The sequence below is a fragment of the Berghia stephanieae genome, chromosome 4, assembly GCF_034508935.2.
Source record: "Berghia stephanieae isolate SIO BIC M18660-M18661 chromosome 4, UCSD_Bste_1.3, whole genome shotgun sequence".
Lineage (NCBI taxonomy): Eukaryota > Metazoa > Mollusca > Gastropoda > Nudibranchia > Aeolidiidae > Berghia > Berghia stephanieae.
In genome coordinates, this window is record NC_088363.1 from 93,834,388 (window position 1) to 93,849,387 (window position 15,000).

The 15,000-nt window shown below is 37.9% G+C and overlaps 1 protein-coding gene across 1 annotated transcript in view; it reads left to right on the top strand.

Moving 5' to 3' along the window:
- The window catches only part of LOC144971597 (vascular endothelial growth factor receptor kdr-like), a gene marked incomplete in the record, with an annotated part of 124,431 nt that overhangs the window by 73,725 nt on the left and 35,706 nt on the right, over positions 1-15,000 (top strand). Inside the window, 1 exon segment of the mRNA XM_078912663.1 lies at positions 7,675-7,901. Coding sequence (XP_078768789.1) covers positions 7,675-7,901 — 227 coding nt within the window.

Here is a 15,000-nt window from a genome sequence, read left to right on the forward strand (position 1 = left end):
TAGAGGAGTAAAATAGAACTGTGCATAGTCATCAATGATACTCTCTCTCTCTCTCTCTCTCTCTCTCTCTCTCTCTCTCTCTCTCTCTCTCTCTCTCTATCTATCTCTCTCTCTCTCTCTCTCTCTCTCTCTCTCTCTCTCTTCCCCTCTCTCTCTCTCTGTATGTGTGTGTGTTGGTAGATAGGTAGGTAGCTAGGTAGGAAGATGGATAGACTGACAGACAGATAGATAGTTAGATAGATAGATAAATAGATAGATAAATAGATAGATAGATAGATAGATAGATAGATAGATAGATAGATAGATAGATAGATAGATAGATAGATAGATAGATGGATAGGTAGACAGATAGATAGGTAGGTAGGTAGGCAGGCAGGTAAGTAGGTAGGGAGGTATGTAGGTGGGTAGGTAGGTAGATAAATAACCACATAGTTTTTAGTGTAATTTGTCTGAAGCTCGCTAGGACAGGTGTAAATTGAATTTGTCGATGCTTACAGGTAGGCAAGTCTTAAAATGTCTCGCTTCAAAACAAAAATCCAGCAATGTTCAACGCGGTCAATGGCTGAATGGATGACAATGTTTGCATAGCTCTGGGCTATACGTTTTGTCCTTTGGGAAGGCTTTATACACACGTTCCCCACTGGACTCAAGTGTGAATGAGTGCTTGGCATTTAGCGGGGATTTATGTACAATTATAAAGAATGATGATGATGATGATGATGATGATGATGATGATGATGATGATGATGATGGTTGTGGTGGTGGTGGTGGTGGTGATAATGATAATAATAAAAATAATAATAATAAAAATAATAATAATGATAATAATAATAATAATAATAATAATAATATTAATAATAATAATAATAATAATAATAATAATAATAATAATAATAATAATAATAATAATAATAATAATAATATTAATAATAATAATAATAATAATAATAATAATAATAATAATAATAATAATAATGATGATGATGATTATAATGACTGGTAACTATTTCGTCATCGTCTTGTTTTCGTCGTTAAAATATAAGAAAGTAAGAGGAATGAGGGTGGAACAAGGATGTGTGTATATAATAAGCCTAGAGGGTAGAGTGGGTGGTTCTTGGGGGTCAAACCACTTGAGAACCACTGCCTTACAAAACACCTTTTTTTTTTACATTTAAACGAGAAAACGTGTACTTAGTTTGTCGAGAGATTGAAAGACTCGTGAACAATGTAAAACCTGATTCCTTTTGGAAGTCTCACGTTTAATTATTTTTTTAACAATGGAGGGGGCGGGCTATTTCCGATCAGTTGTTATATGAACCAAAAGTATTTTTTTAATATTTTTTTTTAGGCAAAAGGAAAATTTGTTTCTTTGTCGGTCTATAATATAGATCATTGACAACACGGAACCACCATAGACCCCTACAACGTGCGAACCGGAAGTGATGTTCGATAGCGTGGCCTAGAGATAAACATTGTCCTGACCCCCTCGAGTGTTTCCACCGACGGCACTAATCGACTTGCCACTTGGTGAATGAACGTTTAGTACAAGTTATCTTTCCTTTAACCGATGTCTGCCTGGGTATTGATGCATTGCATTTAGCTTAAATACTCACACAATCGACTTGCCACTTGGTGAATGGATGTTTAGTACAAGTTATTTTTCCTTTAACCGATGTCTGCCTGGGTATTGATGCATTGCATTTAGCTTAAATACTCACAAAATCGACTTGCCACTTGGTGAATGAACGTTTAGTACAAGTTATTTTTCCTTTAACCGATGTCTGCCTGGGTATTGATGCATTGCATTTAGCTTAAATACTCACAAAATCGACTTGCCACTTGGTGAATGAACGTTTAGTATAAGTTATTTTTCCTTTAACCGATGTCTGCCTGGGTATTGATGCATTGCATTTAGCTTAAATACTCACAAAATCGACTTGCCACTTGGTGAATGAACGTTTAGTATAAGTTATTTTTCCTTTAACCGATGTCTGCCTGGGTATTGATGCATTGCATTTAGCTTAAATACTCATACAATCAGTCAAAACGTTTTAAAAGGGGTCCATGACCAACAACAACACTTATCATGTAGGACGTGACATGACGCCCATTAGGCGATATTACAATTTTTTTCTTACAGAGACAACGCTGTCAAGGTACTCACTTTACTCCTGAGTATGGTGAGAGAATGTGAGTAAAGAGTCTTTTCCAAGCTCAAACCCAGGACCTTCCGATCCGAAAGCGAGTGTCATACCACAAGATCATCTCCTGCTGTTGCATATTTTGGGCAAGGTCTGGAGTATATGATGAGCATCTTCTTCTCCATCACCGCAGTCGTACAGACCTCTCTTCTATTGTGAAAATCTTGTTTCTGTGGTGTTTCAGACGATTGTGCTGGGTGGGGTTCCTGACCTCCCAAAGTGGGCAGGGAGGTACATACTGTGTCTTCTATTCCCTTGTACCTGTTTTCCAACATGCTTTCTGTCTTTGTCTTGGAATGAGATCACTTGGTTTTGTCCTGGCCCTGGCTGGAGTCCTAGCTTGGAGGGAAACAGTCAAATGCATAGTTATTGTTTTGGGAGATGATATTTTTTTTCCTTGTAAATCATCTCTCTGTTATGTATTTTTATATTTGTTATTTTCAATGTATAATGTAAGCATTTGAGTGTATTCCTCTTTGTTGGATTTTGTGCTGGTGTCCGGATGAGACTTATAGGTGATCTCCAAACTAAGTACATTGGAATTTACATCTGATCCCTATTTGTTTCCTGTTCCCCTATGTCTTACTTTTTCTTGGGTGCTTTATTTGTAATTCTAGAACTTTTTACTATCCCATTTTCTTCCTTTTTACTGGCGCTGATATAACCTAAATGTGTTACAAGCGCCGTAAAACCCTTAAAAACAACAGACGATCGTGCCCCGACTGACTGCAGTCTAAACATTGTGACATGGTCATTTCTACTTAGAAGTTTGTTTAGGTCAATTTAATTGAATCTGGGATACGTCTTGTACCAGTTGACTTTTGCCGAACGGGGCTCGAACCCAGGACCTTCCGATCCGAAAGCGGGTGTCATATCACAAAACCTATTATTATTATTATTATTATTATTGTTATTATTATTATTATTATTATTATATTATTATTAATTATTATTATTATTATTATTATTATTATTATTATTATTATATTATTATTATTATTATTATATTATTATTATTATTATTATTATTATTATTATTATTATTATTATTATTATTATTATTTTTATTATTATTATTATTATTACGTTTTATTCCGTTTCTTCTTTTCAGTTTTCCCCCCTGACTTTTCCCCTGTACACTTGTCTATATTATGCCTTGGGGTTTCTCCCACCACTTTGTCTGTTTAGGTAGCTTGTCTTCTGTGCCCTTTATGATATGCAGCAGGGAGAGGATGGATTGAGAGACGGAACCGGAACATTCCCAGTTAACGTTTGTTTTCTCCCTCCCTCACTCCCTCCCTCCTCCCCCCTCTCTCTAATAATCTAATCTCTCCCTCTCATTCTCTCCCTCTCTCTCTCTCTCTCTCTCTCTCTCTCTCTCTCTCTCTCTCTCTCTCTCTCTCTCTCTCTCTCTCTCTCTCTCTTCTATTTATTTATCTCTCTCTCTTCTATTTATTTATTTTCTCTCTCTCTGTCTCTCTCTCTCTGTCTCTCTCTCTCTCTCTCTCTCTCTCTCTCTCTCACTCTATGTATCCGTCGCTTCCTCTTCTCTCTCAGCCGAGTGCTTGGTATTGCGCTGGTAGGTGTTCCCTCCTCTCATTTAGATTATTTTTCCACCCGTATCAATATACAGGTCGTGCCCATTACATGGCCTATTCATTTCTGTATCCACGCTGGTTGCTCCGTTTAGCATTGGGCAGTTAGAAAGACACAAATTAAAAAATTTGGCCAGAAAACTCGTCCTTCAAATATCGATCGATTTGCGAGGTCCCAGGTTTGAGACTTTTCTGGCCAAATTTCTAGATACGCGTCTTTCCAGAGTAGGATAAGAAAAATAAATAATAATGTGAAATTGAATGTAAGCGTCAATTTAATTACAAAAACAGCTCAAATGAACGTTTCGGGTTTCCCCTTTATCACAAAACAGGATGAATGAAACACCACAGATGAATGAAATAATGTTGTAGTGGCGTAGTTAAGATGAATAAGAAAAATAGGGTATGGAGGGGCCAGGTGAAAACAGAGGATAAAAAGGGGTCAGTGCCAAACTCAGGATCTAATTAATTGATACGGCACCCTCCGCCTGGCTGGGAGAGAGGCTGGATTGCTCAGTCGGTTGTGCGACCGTTCGCTGCCCCTCTCTCTCTCTCTCTCTCTCTCTCTCTCTCTCTCTCTCTCTCTCTCTCTCTCTCTCTCTCTCTCTCTCTCTCTCTCGGGTGTCGTGTCAATTAGATCCTGAGTTTGGCACTGACCACGTGACTTTTTATTCTCTGTTTTCATGTGTCTCTTCTCCATACCCTATTTTTCTCATCATTATTGTACCCGATCCACACTCTTTCTGAATTTCCAGAGAACGACATTTATAACTGGTGAATATAATATGTAGGTTATAACATTCCACCGAGGGCAACAGGGGGCAATGCTAGAACACACCGACAAAACACATGGTTGTCATTTTAGACAGACGATTTTTAAATATTAAAATTCCATGAATTAAAATACGAGGACCATCAATTTGTCCAAAATTCTCCATCCAATGTTTGAAGAAGTGACGGGTGTAAAAAGTAAGACAGTGAGGATCCGTTATTAGATACCTCGAATTTAAAGGAAAACCAATTCTGTCCAAATCGATAATGTTATTTGTCCGTGTCAGGCTGAATGCGATGGCGTTTATTGGATGTTCAATTACAAGTTACAAGTCAATCCAACGTTCTCAGGCATTGCCATTTAACAGCTACATACATCTGAAGAAAAGATCCTGTTTTGGTTTTGCCTCTTCTTCTTCTTATTCCTCTGATCCTTCTCTTTCTCTATTGCTTTTATCGTGATGGTAGTCGTGGTGGCCGTTGTCGTCGTCGTCGTCGTCGTCCTCGTCGTCCTCGTTTTCGTAATAATAATAACAATAACAATAATAATAATAATAATAACAACAACAACAACAACAACAACAACAACAACAACAACAACAACAACAATAATAATAATAATAATAATAATAATAATAATAATAATAATAATAATAATAATAATAATAATAATAATAATAATAATAATAATAATAATGATAATTTAATGATAATGATGATGATGATGATGATGATGATGATGATGATGATGGTGATGATGATGATGATGATGATGATGCTAATAATAATAATAATGATAATAATATGATTTTTTTAAAAAATAATAATAATAATAGTAGTAGTAGTAGTAGTAATAATAATAATAATAATAATAATAATAATAATAATAATAATAATAATAATAATAATAATAATAATAATAATAATAATAATGACGACGACGACGAAGACGATGATGATGATGATGATGATGATGATGATGATGATGATGATGATGATGATGATAATGACAATAATATCGTATTCATATTCACTACTTCTTTTTTCCCTATTGTCATCATCATCAGCCATCATCATCTTTATCATTCATTTCTTCCTCATTTTCCTTTCTCTCCCCCCAATTACCCTGTTTTGTTTTGTTTTAATCCCTGCTCTCGATTACCATAACCATTGTTATAACATGGATTACCATAACCATTGTTATAACATTGATTACCATAACCAATATTATAACATTACAACATTTATCTTTCGAGGACAATTTCATTTGGGAGCAGCAATTAATTGTACAACTCACAATCCACTCCGACGTTGCCCGCATATTTTAACGATACTTGGTCGAGTGGATTAATGCGTGTGAAATGTTTTGCCACAACCTAAATAAATGATTTATTATATTTATCTTATTATAACTGCACATGTAACCAGTTTGTCTTCTTTAACTCACTCAATCCCAGAGATTTTTGCTACTTTTCAAAATTGAAAAAAAAATGTATTAAAACTTAGTATGTATATAGATAGTTTTATTCAACTATCATGAACATGCAAAAACTAACAAAAAAAAAAACATTAGCTTTGATACTACGCCTATAATTTGTCTTAGAAAAATATAATAGATAGACACAGGGCAAGAAGCTTATAATAGGGTTCATATTATAAGCTTCTTGGCACAGGGGTAAAAGTAACCCCGGGTATACTACGGATATAGTCGGTGTTAGGGTTGAGTGGGTTAACACCACGGACATAGTTGGTGTTAGGGTTGAATGGGTTAACACTACGGATATAGTCGGTGTTAGGGTTGAATGGGTTAACACTACGGATATAGTCGGTGTTAGGGTTGAGTGGGTTAACACTACGGATATAGTTGGTGTTAGGGTTGAGTGTGTTAAACCAATGGATCAGTATGGTGTGATAGACCTGCTACATATTATACACATTTAGTCGTAAGGACACGGATTGTTTTTTAAACTGGTTAATTTTTGACTTTTCTATCAGATTTGGTATTTCTAAAACAAAATGTTAAAAGCAAATTGATGAGTATTTGCAATAAGTAGATTTGTGACAAAAAGTGCATCAGTTCCTAAGTATCTATAGGTAACTTTTAATGAAAGAGTAAATGGAAATCGTGCATTGTGGGTTGGCCACACTTCTTTCTCTACAGATTTCATTGAGGGGGGGGGGGGGGGGGGGGATCTCGGACAGCCTACGTTACGACTCTCTCCTCGTGTTCGTGTGGTGCTAGCTCGACCAGCTATAGTAAAACAATTTACAAATAACTTCATGACATTTTAATTGTGAAATTTAGAAACTCAAAAAACTAATTTCGTGCTCTGGAGAAAAAGAGATTGTCGCCTCGTGATGATGAGGTGGGGGGGGGGGGGGGGGGGTGTCTGGATAGGATTTAGGGAATTAACACTGCCGGTTTAAGTCCTTGAGACAGGGCATGTTTTGCCAGCCCGTTCGTTCACTGTGAGCAGGCTATTAATTAATTCATGTTTTCCCCGCACGTGCCCCCAACACGATAATCTTGAGTTGGCAAACGGTGAGAGCGGAAGTTCTGCGCTGTTGTTCTGGGAAAAAGTAAAACAAAACACATTTGAAAAATTTTGACCAGGAATTTTGATCGCTTAGAATGATCTTTTCTTGTCCAAAACTCCCAAACCTCAAAGGAAGTCTTAGGTTTGAGAGTTTTAAACAAGATAAGGGACATTTTAATCGAAGACTATTTGATTTATTAGATGTTTTGTTTTTTGTTTTTTCTTTTTGGACATTTTTTTTTCAAACGTGTTTTTTCAGGACACGGAAGTGCGATACAATAGCTTAATACCTTAGTCTCTTTAGGCCAGAAAACTTGTCATATTAATTCTCTCTTATATTACGTTTCTTATCCGTCAATCTAGCCACCCATTCGTCCTGCCGTCGTTGTCGTCGTCGTCGTCATCATCATCATCATCATCATCATCATGATCATCACAATCATCATCATAATCTTCATCATCATCACACAATGAGGAATGGATAAATAACACCAACATCAACACATCCACCAAACACTTCCATTACCACTGAATTAACCGTTGTTACCACTCATTCTCTTTCCTTTTCAGTCCGAGCTCTGCCTTCAGGGAAGAACAACTACCACGAACTATGCGGAGACCCATTCGAAGGCGGCTCAACAGAAGCTAATATAACTGGAACCCTCGCCGTAGATCTAGGGCCTCCAACTGTCGACTCCGCAAACAAGACCATCATACTGACCAAGGGAGATAACTTCTCTGTCGTCTGTTCGGCCTCCAAAGCGCTCCAATGGAATTATAGCCCTTCGTCTGAACAGGTAATCTAATTTTTTTTTGTGGAATGTATAATCAGTGCTGATGGTTTTCCTCGGCTCCGCGGAAATCCGAGATTTTGGAGTCCAGAGGAAGAATTGCCTCCTTTTAAAAATTACATTTTCTCTAAACAATGTGCTAGCAATGAGAGAGTTGATGTGTGGTGGAACACACAGGTGAAGTTTCCCACTCTCCAGAAGTTAGCTAGAGTATCAATGATAGTCTATCATCTCAATTGCTCTAAAAGTGGGGTTTAGTGCAGTAGAAATGGGGCTTAAAGGCAATCGTTCAACATTATCCTACTTTTTCACTTTTTTGTCACCATCAGCACTGTATAATATATGACCTTGTTATTTATTGGACCGAAGGAGAGAAAACGAAAACAAATAATTCATCTTCAGTCGGAGATTCGGACACTGTCGTTTGATTGGTTGATTCGAAGATTTGTTGGACTAACAGCCCTGACTGCAAGCAAGCCATCTGAGCACAGTTCCGATTGTTTGGAATCATTTTCTAGCGTCTATAAATAATTATTTATTGGGAAAGGAGGGGATGCGGCGGGGGGGGGGGGGGGGGGTGATGAGCTGTTTTCACTTGAGATCAATAGCCGACTGGATTAAAGATAACCAAACGGACTTATACTATTTTCAAACCACCAACCCAGTGACACGTGCAATTACAATTAAACAAACAAACGCACAAATAAATAAATAAATGAATGAATAGATAGATAAATACATACATACATACATACATACATACATACATACATACATACATACATACATACATACATACATACATACATACATACATACATACATACATACATACATACATACATACATACATACATACATACATACATACATACATACATACATACATACATACATACATACATACATACATACATACATAAATACATACATACATACATACATACATACATACATACATACATACATACATACATACATACATACATACATACATACATACATACATACATACATACATACATACATACATACATACATACATACATACATACATACATACATAAATACATACATACAATACATAAATACATACATACATAACATACATACATACATACATACATACATACATACATACATACATACATACATACATACATACATACATACATACATACATACATACATACATACATACATACATACATACATACATACATACATACATACATACATACATACATACATACATACATACATACATACATACATACATAAATGAATGAATAAATAATATACCACATCCAATCAATTAGAGCGATTCTTCCCGTGATCAAATAAATACGTGATTGGTTAAAAGTCGGAAAGATACAGCATCCATACTCTTCATTCTACCTTCCATATTCTCTCTATCTTTTCCTGTAACATTCTAATTCAACTTTTGTATAGAATTGTTATTATTGTATTGGATGTTACTATTGTCTTGACTCACTTTTTATTATTACAGTTATTACAGGCTATTCTTAACCATCTCTAATCATCACCTGAGCCGCTTGTGGGATAGGTTGAGTTGCGCAACCGGGAACGATAGTCCACTGCGCGCATACTAGTTTCGAACCCAGGCCGTTAAGTTTATCATTTGGACTCGAACCCACATAAAAGCACAAAACCCCGCCACATGGTAGAGATATATTGACAGGAGTCGGTTTGATACGCGGAGTCCTAACTGAATTGGAATCTTAGCTTTCGGAAACACTTCGATCCGACCGTAGCCATCGTTATGTTATAGCCTGATACTGAAATCCAAAAGGACTGGCAGTTTGACGTTATTTCGTTGGTTGAACTATTGAATACACCTCACGATTTGTTTTCTTTTGTGGCAAAAGACTGGTATTTTGACGTCATTTTTTGGTCAGTGTCAGGCCATGACTTTACGATGGCCACGATTCAACCCAGATTCTCAGACCTCATGATTACCTGGTGGGACCTGCCACCAATATGCCACAGAGGCAGAGGCAGGGATGGGTATGGGACATAGGAGACTAGAGTGTTATAGATGGCATTGGAAACGGGGAAGCCCTTAGAGGAAGCATCATCATAAAAGACCCCACTGAAAGAATACCTCCATTCCATAACACTTGAAAATGTCGGGTTACTTCAAATCGCCTTTTGACAGGACATGACAGACTGCAGCAGAGAGAGAGAGAGAGAGAGAGAGAGAGAGAGAGAGAGAGAGAGAGAGAGAGAGAGAGAGAGATAGGCTACACATACATACACCAGACCTGCCGTTCATACCGATTTATCGGTATCATACCGATTTGCAAGACCTTTTTTTCGTATTTACCGATTTCCCGATTTACTTGCCGATCGTACCGATTTCACGATCTGCATGCCGATCGTACCGATTTCACCAAGTGACCAAGGGCCCGCAGCCCTCCACCCCTCTCTTTTACGTTAACTTTGTGCTTTACGTTGCACGTTAAAATTTTCAAGCCTCGTGAACTTTGACCCGTCCCGCGATACCTCGATAGATCACATGACGTAGAGAGCCTCTTTGTGATGCCCTCACACAGATAGAAATCACACACGGCGCGTTATTTAGTTTTCATTTCCTTTGTGAAGCGACAGCGAGCTGTACTGGTAAACCACCGCGGTCCCTGGCTTCTGACTCGTTACCAAGTGCCACCATCTTTAAATAAGTTAGTAGTCCGATTGCCAGATTGGCGCTGTGCGTGCCATTTTGGGTGTTGGGGAAAAATAAGGGGGGGGGGGGGGGGGGGGGGGGGGAGGTTGTGACGCTTTGGTTAGTTTGAGTGACAAGTGTCAAATTGTGACAACATATGTAGACGATCTATGTCTAGCGCATCATGTCATCACAACTGTTGCAGAATTGGGTGAGTAGCCCAACCATTGGATAATTTTACGTCTCATACTGATTTTTTCCCCCAGATACTGATTTTTTTACAATGTCATACTGATTTCCTTTTTCGTGAAGTGGCAGGTCTGCATACACAAGCACAAACGCACACACTCTCTTCTCTCTCTCTCTCTCTCTCTCTCTCTTTTCTCTATCTCTCTCTCTCTCTCTCTCTCTCTCTCTCTCTCTCTCTCTCTCTCTCTCTCTCTCTCTCTTGTTTTCGCAAGTAACTGGTTATTTCTAGTCTACGGCAACATCTAATGTAAATTTCCAGTAGTTGATAAATAAAGTTCATCTTATTTAACTATCCCTCAGGATTAACGGAACAAAGAATAGTTTAAATATAAGTAAAATTATAAAATTTAGCTTTTATATAGAGCAATATGCACTAAACAAGAGGTCCCTGGTCAACAGCAACATTTAACATGTAGGACGGGACATAACGCCCGTTAGGCGATATTACAATTTTTCAGACAAAGACAACGCTGTTAACGACCAGGTACTCATTTTACACCTGAGTACGGTGAGAGAATGTGAGTAAAGAGCCTTTTCCAAGGACTCAACTATGCGCCGAGCGCGAAATATATACTGATTGATAGATATTTATTTCAAGCAGGAACAATTCCATCCAGTTGCAACTCTTTTAGTTGGGGACCCATAGTAGTAATGTTAACGACAACATATTATACAAATGACTAATGGATCTGATGAATAGGACTATCCACGGTCTCCTCCTCCTCATCATCATCATCATCTTCTTCTTCTTCTTCTTCTTCTTCTTCTTCTTTCTTCTTCTTCTTCTTCTTCTTCTTCTTCTTCTTCTTCTTCTTCATCATCATCACCATTTATGTATTGTTTTATCCCCCCGCCCCCCCCCCCTCCTTCAGGGTTCAGTTAAAAATAAAGAGAAAAGAAAAGATTGAAAGAAAGACGCAAATAAAAAATATTTTTTTAAAAAATAGAAAAAACAAAACCATAAAACAAAACTAGCAAAACAAAAAAAAAAAAAAAACAACACCAAAAAAAAACAAACCAAAACAAACAAACGGAGAGATAACATCGGGACTGGATTTTCCTTTCCAAGAGATCGTTTTCACATTTGAGCTTTAATGATTTTATGGCCTTCTGTTTACGCTGTCCTCCATGGACGTCATTTTCCTTTTTTAGAGACTTGAAACGAGATATCTGTGGAAGAATGGCGGTTGGACAGACAGTGCTCCATTCATAATGATAAATAATTACTTTTAACTTCTCTGGGATTCCAGTCAAACTCCCCTTTTCATGTTGGCAGAATTTTATTTTACAATAAATTCGCTGATGGTTTTCCTCGGATCCGCGGAAATCCGCGATTTTGGAGTCCAGAGGAGGAATTTCCTCCTTTTAAAAATTACATTTTCTTGAAACAATGTACTAGCAATGAGAGAGTTGATGTGTAGTGGAACACACAGGTGCAGTTTCCCCACTCTCCAGAAGTTAGCTAGAGTATCAATGATAGTCTATCATCTCAATTGCTCTAAAAGTGGGGTTTAGTGCAGTAGAAATGGGGCTTAAAGGCAATCGTTCAACATTTTCCTACCTTTTCACTTTTTGTCACCATCAGCACTGATTAAATATTAATGATATTTTATTATAGAAATTTATTGTGATCTGCCCTCATCATGTCAAATATTTTTAAACATGAGATTTCGAAAAAATGTGTAGAGTTTGAGAATTTTGAACAAAACAATTCAAAATCGCGAAACCTTGTTTGCGGTGTTGCCAGGTTGGCGGATTTCCGCCAAATTGGCGGATCTTTATCATCGCGGGGGGAAAATGGCCTGGCGGATGGCGGATATTTTCGGCGGATTTTTGATGATTTGTATGCCCTTAAAAAAGTAAAAGTATAGCAATCAAGTCTAATTATTTATTCTTCCCCCCCCCCCCCTCCCTCCCTAAAATGACTTTTAGCACCCATTGTGCATTGGGTAATTAATGCTGGTTATAATGACAATTATGATAGGGAATGAGATTAGAGGAAGAGTAGCGTCCCTTGATTGGACGTCACCCATAGTCTGTGACGTCACCGGCGGAAAAGTTATTAGAGAGAGAACGTCATGTTGGTTGTGCGCATGCGTCTCTCGTCCTCTTCAAATAAATGAATAACAACCCTCAGTTACCAATCATAGTATAATATCATTGGTATAGGGCAGTAATTTGGACGGGTTTTTCCCCCTTTTCTCTCAGCTCATGGACTATTTGCTTTCTGGTGCTGGATACTTCCCCTCCCCGCTGCTCCATTCCATTTCTCTCTCTCTCTCTCTCTCTCTCTCTCTCTCTCTCTCTCTCTCTCTCTCTCTCTCTCTCTCTCTCTCTCTCTCTCTCTCTCTCTCTCTCTCCCCTCCCCCGCCCCTTTCACCCTCCTTGACTGATAAAACGTAGTAACTGCTATCGTTTTTTAAATTGTCCCCATCCATCATAGTCAGGAAATGAATCTTACCATTGTCTATGACGTCACAGGGGCTCTGGCGTCACCTATCTCCAGTAACCATGGTGATCGGATGGAAACCGGTAGCTATAAACTGCCTCTCCTTCCCGTGTTCCATCTTTTCTCAGAAACGGGATGCAAGGGGACATTCGATTATATTAATTGTTTTGTTCAACTAACACCCCCCCCCCCCCCCCCTATTTCCTGTTTATCTTCTTCTTCATCAGACTGAGATAAAAGAGAGAAGAGAAATGGGTTAAAAAAGAAGATGAGAGAGAGAGAGAGAGAGAGAGAGAGAGAGAGAGAGAGAGAGAGAGAGAGAGGGCGTGTAGAGGGAGGGAGTGAGTGTATGTGTATGTGTGTGTCTGTCTGTCTGTCTGTCTGTGAGAGAGGTGAATGGGAGGGGAAGAAGAAGTCCAGGGGAGGGGTGTGGAGAGATGGATAGAGCGAGGAAAGATTGTGTTTGTGAATGTGTGTGTGTGTGTGTGTATGTGAGTGTATGTGTGTGTGCGTGTGTCTGTGTGTGAGTGAGTGAGTTTGAATGTGCGCGCGTGGGAGTGCACGTGCCATTTAAATCATTTTGTTACCTTTAGTTTTGTTTTACTCTTCCGGTTCTATATGAATATATATATATATATATATATATATATATATATATATATATATATATATATATATATATATATATATATATATCTTTTTTTAAAGTGGTTTTTCACCTATATTTTATTTTGATGACATTAGACAAGGGACTACAGTAAGATGCCATCACTCCAAACCAGAAGATCAGTAGCACAATGACAATGCATGTGTCCATTCCCCCGGACGATTTGTTTCACATTTCCAAGTAGATTGGAACCTGTACACTATTGATCCCTATTGAAAGGGCGTGAAAGCAAAACGTTTAACACACACACACACACACACATACACACACACACATACACACACATACACACACACACGAATAATAACAAATATCTTGTTTATGCCCCATGGTTTCCAAATAACATTATGCCGGAATGGCTCAAGGCGTTGATAACATTGACTAGACTGTATCTCGTCAAAAATAATATAAGACTTGGCTTAAGATTATAAATTATTGATTGTCCAGCAAAACTTTTTGTTTTTTAGTTTATTAATTTATGGAAGGACTGTGGATGACGTCACTCAGTTCTTTGTTAATTATTTTTTAGACAGCCTGTTAGTGATTTTGATTAGATCTCAGTCATTTACATCAGTCAGACTATAAATATAAAGGTTACACACAGTTTTGTGGGTTGGTATGTTTAATTTGGTTGGCGGATGTTGTGATTATTTTACCTAAATGCATTTAAACTCTTATAATAGATGTGAATTGATGCTGTGGAGTAAATTTTATTTGGATATTGACAACAATCAAGTTTTCATCATTTTCCGTTATAATTCTCACAACTGTTGTATTGAAAAGACATCAAATAGTTCCGATTTTGTCTTTGGGGTATTAGTAACACTTTGTAAAAAATGTTTTTGTGTGTGTGTGTGTGTGTGTGTGTGTATGTGTGTGTGTGCGCGCGTATTTGTGTATGCAAAATTCTAGGCAGTGGAGAACGAGTGAGAAGTGAGCACACACACACACACACACACACACAGAGAGAGAGAGAGAGAGAGAGAGAGAGAGAGAGAGAGAGAGAGAGAGAGAGATGGTTGTGCACGCGTGGGGGGGGGGGGGGGGGGGGGCT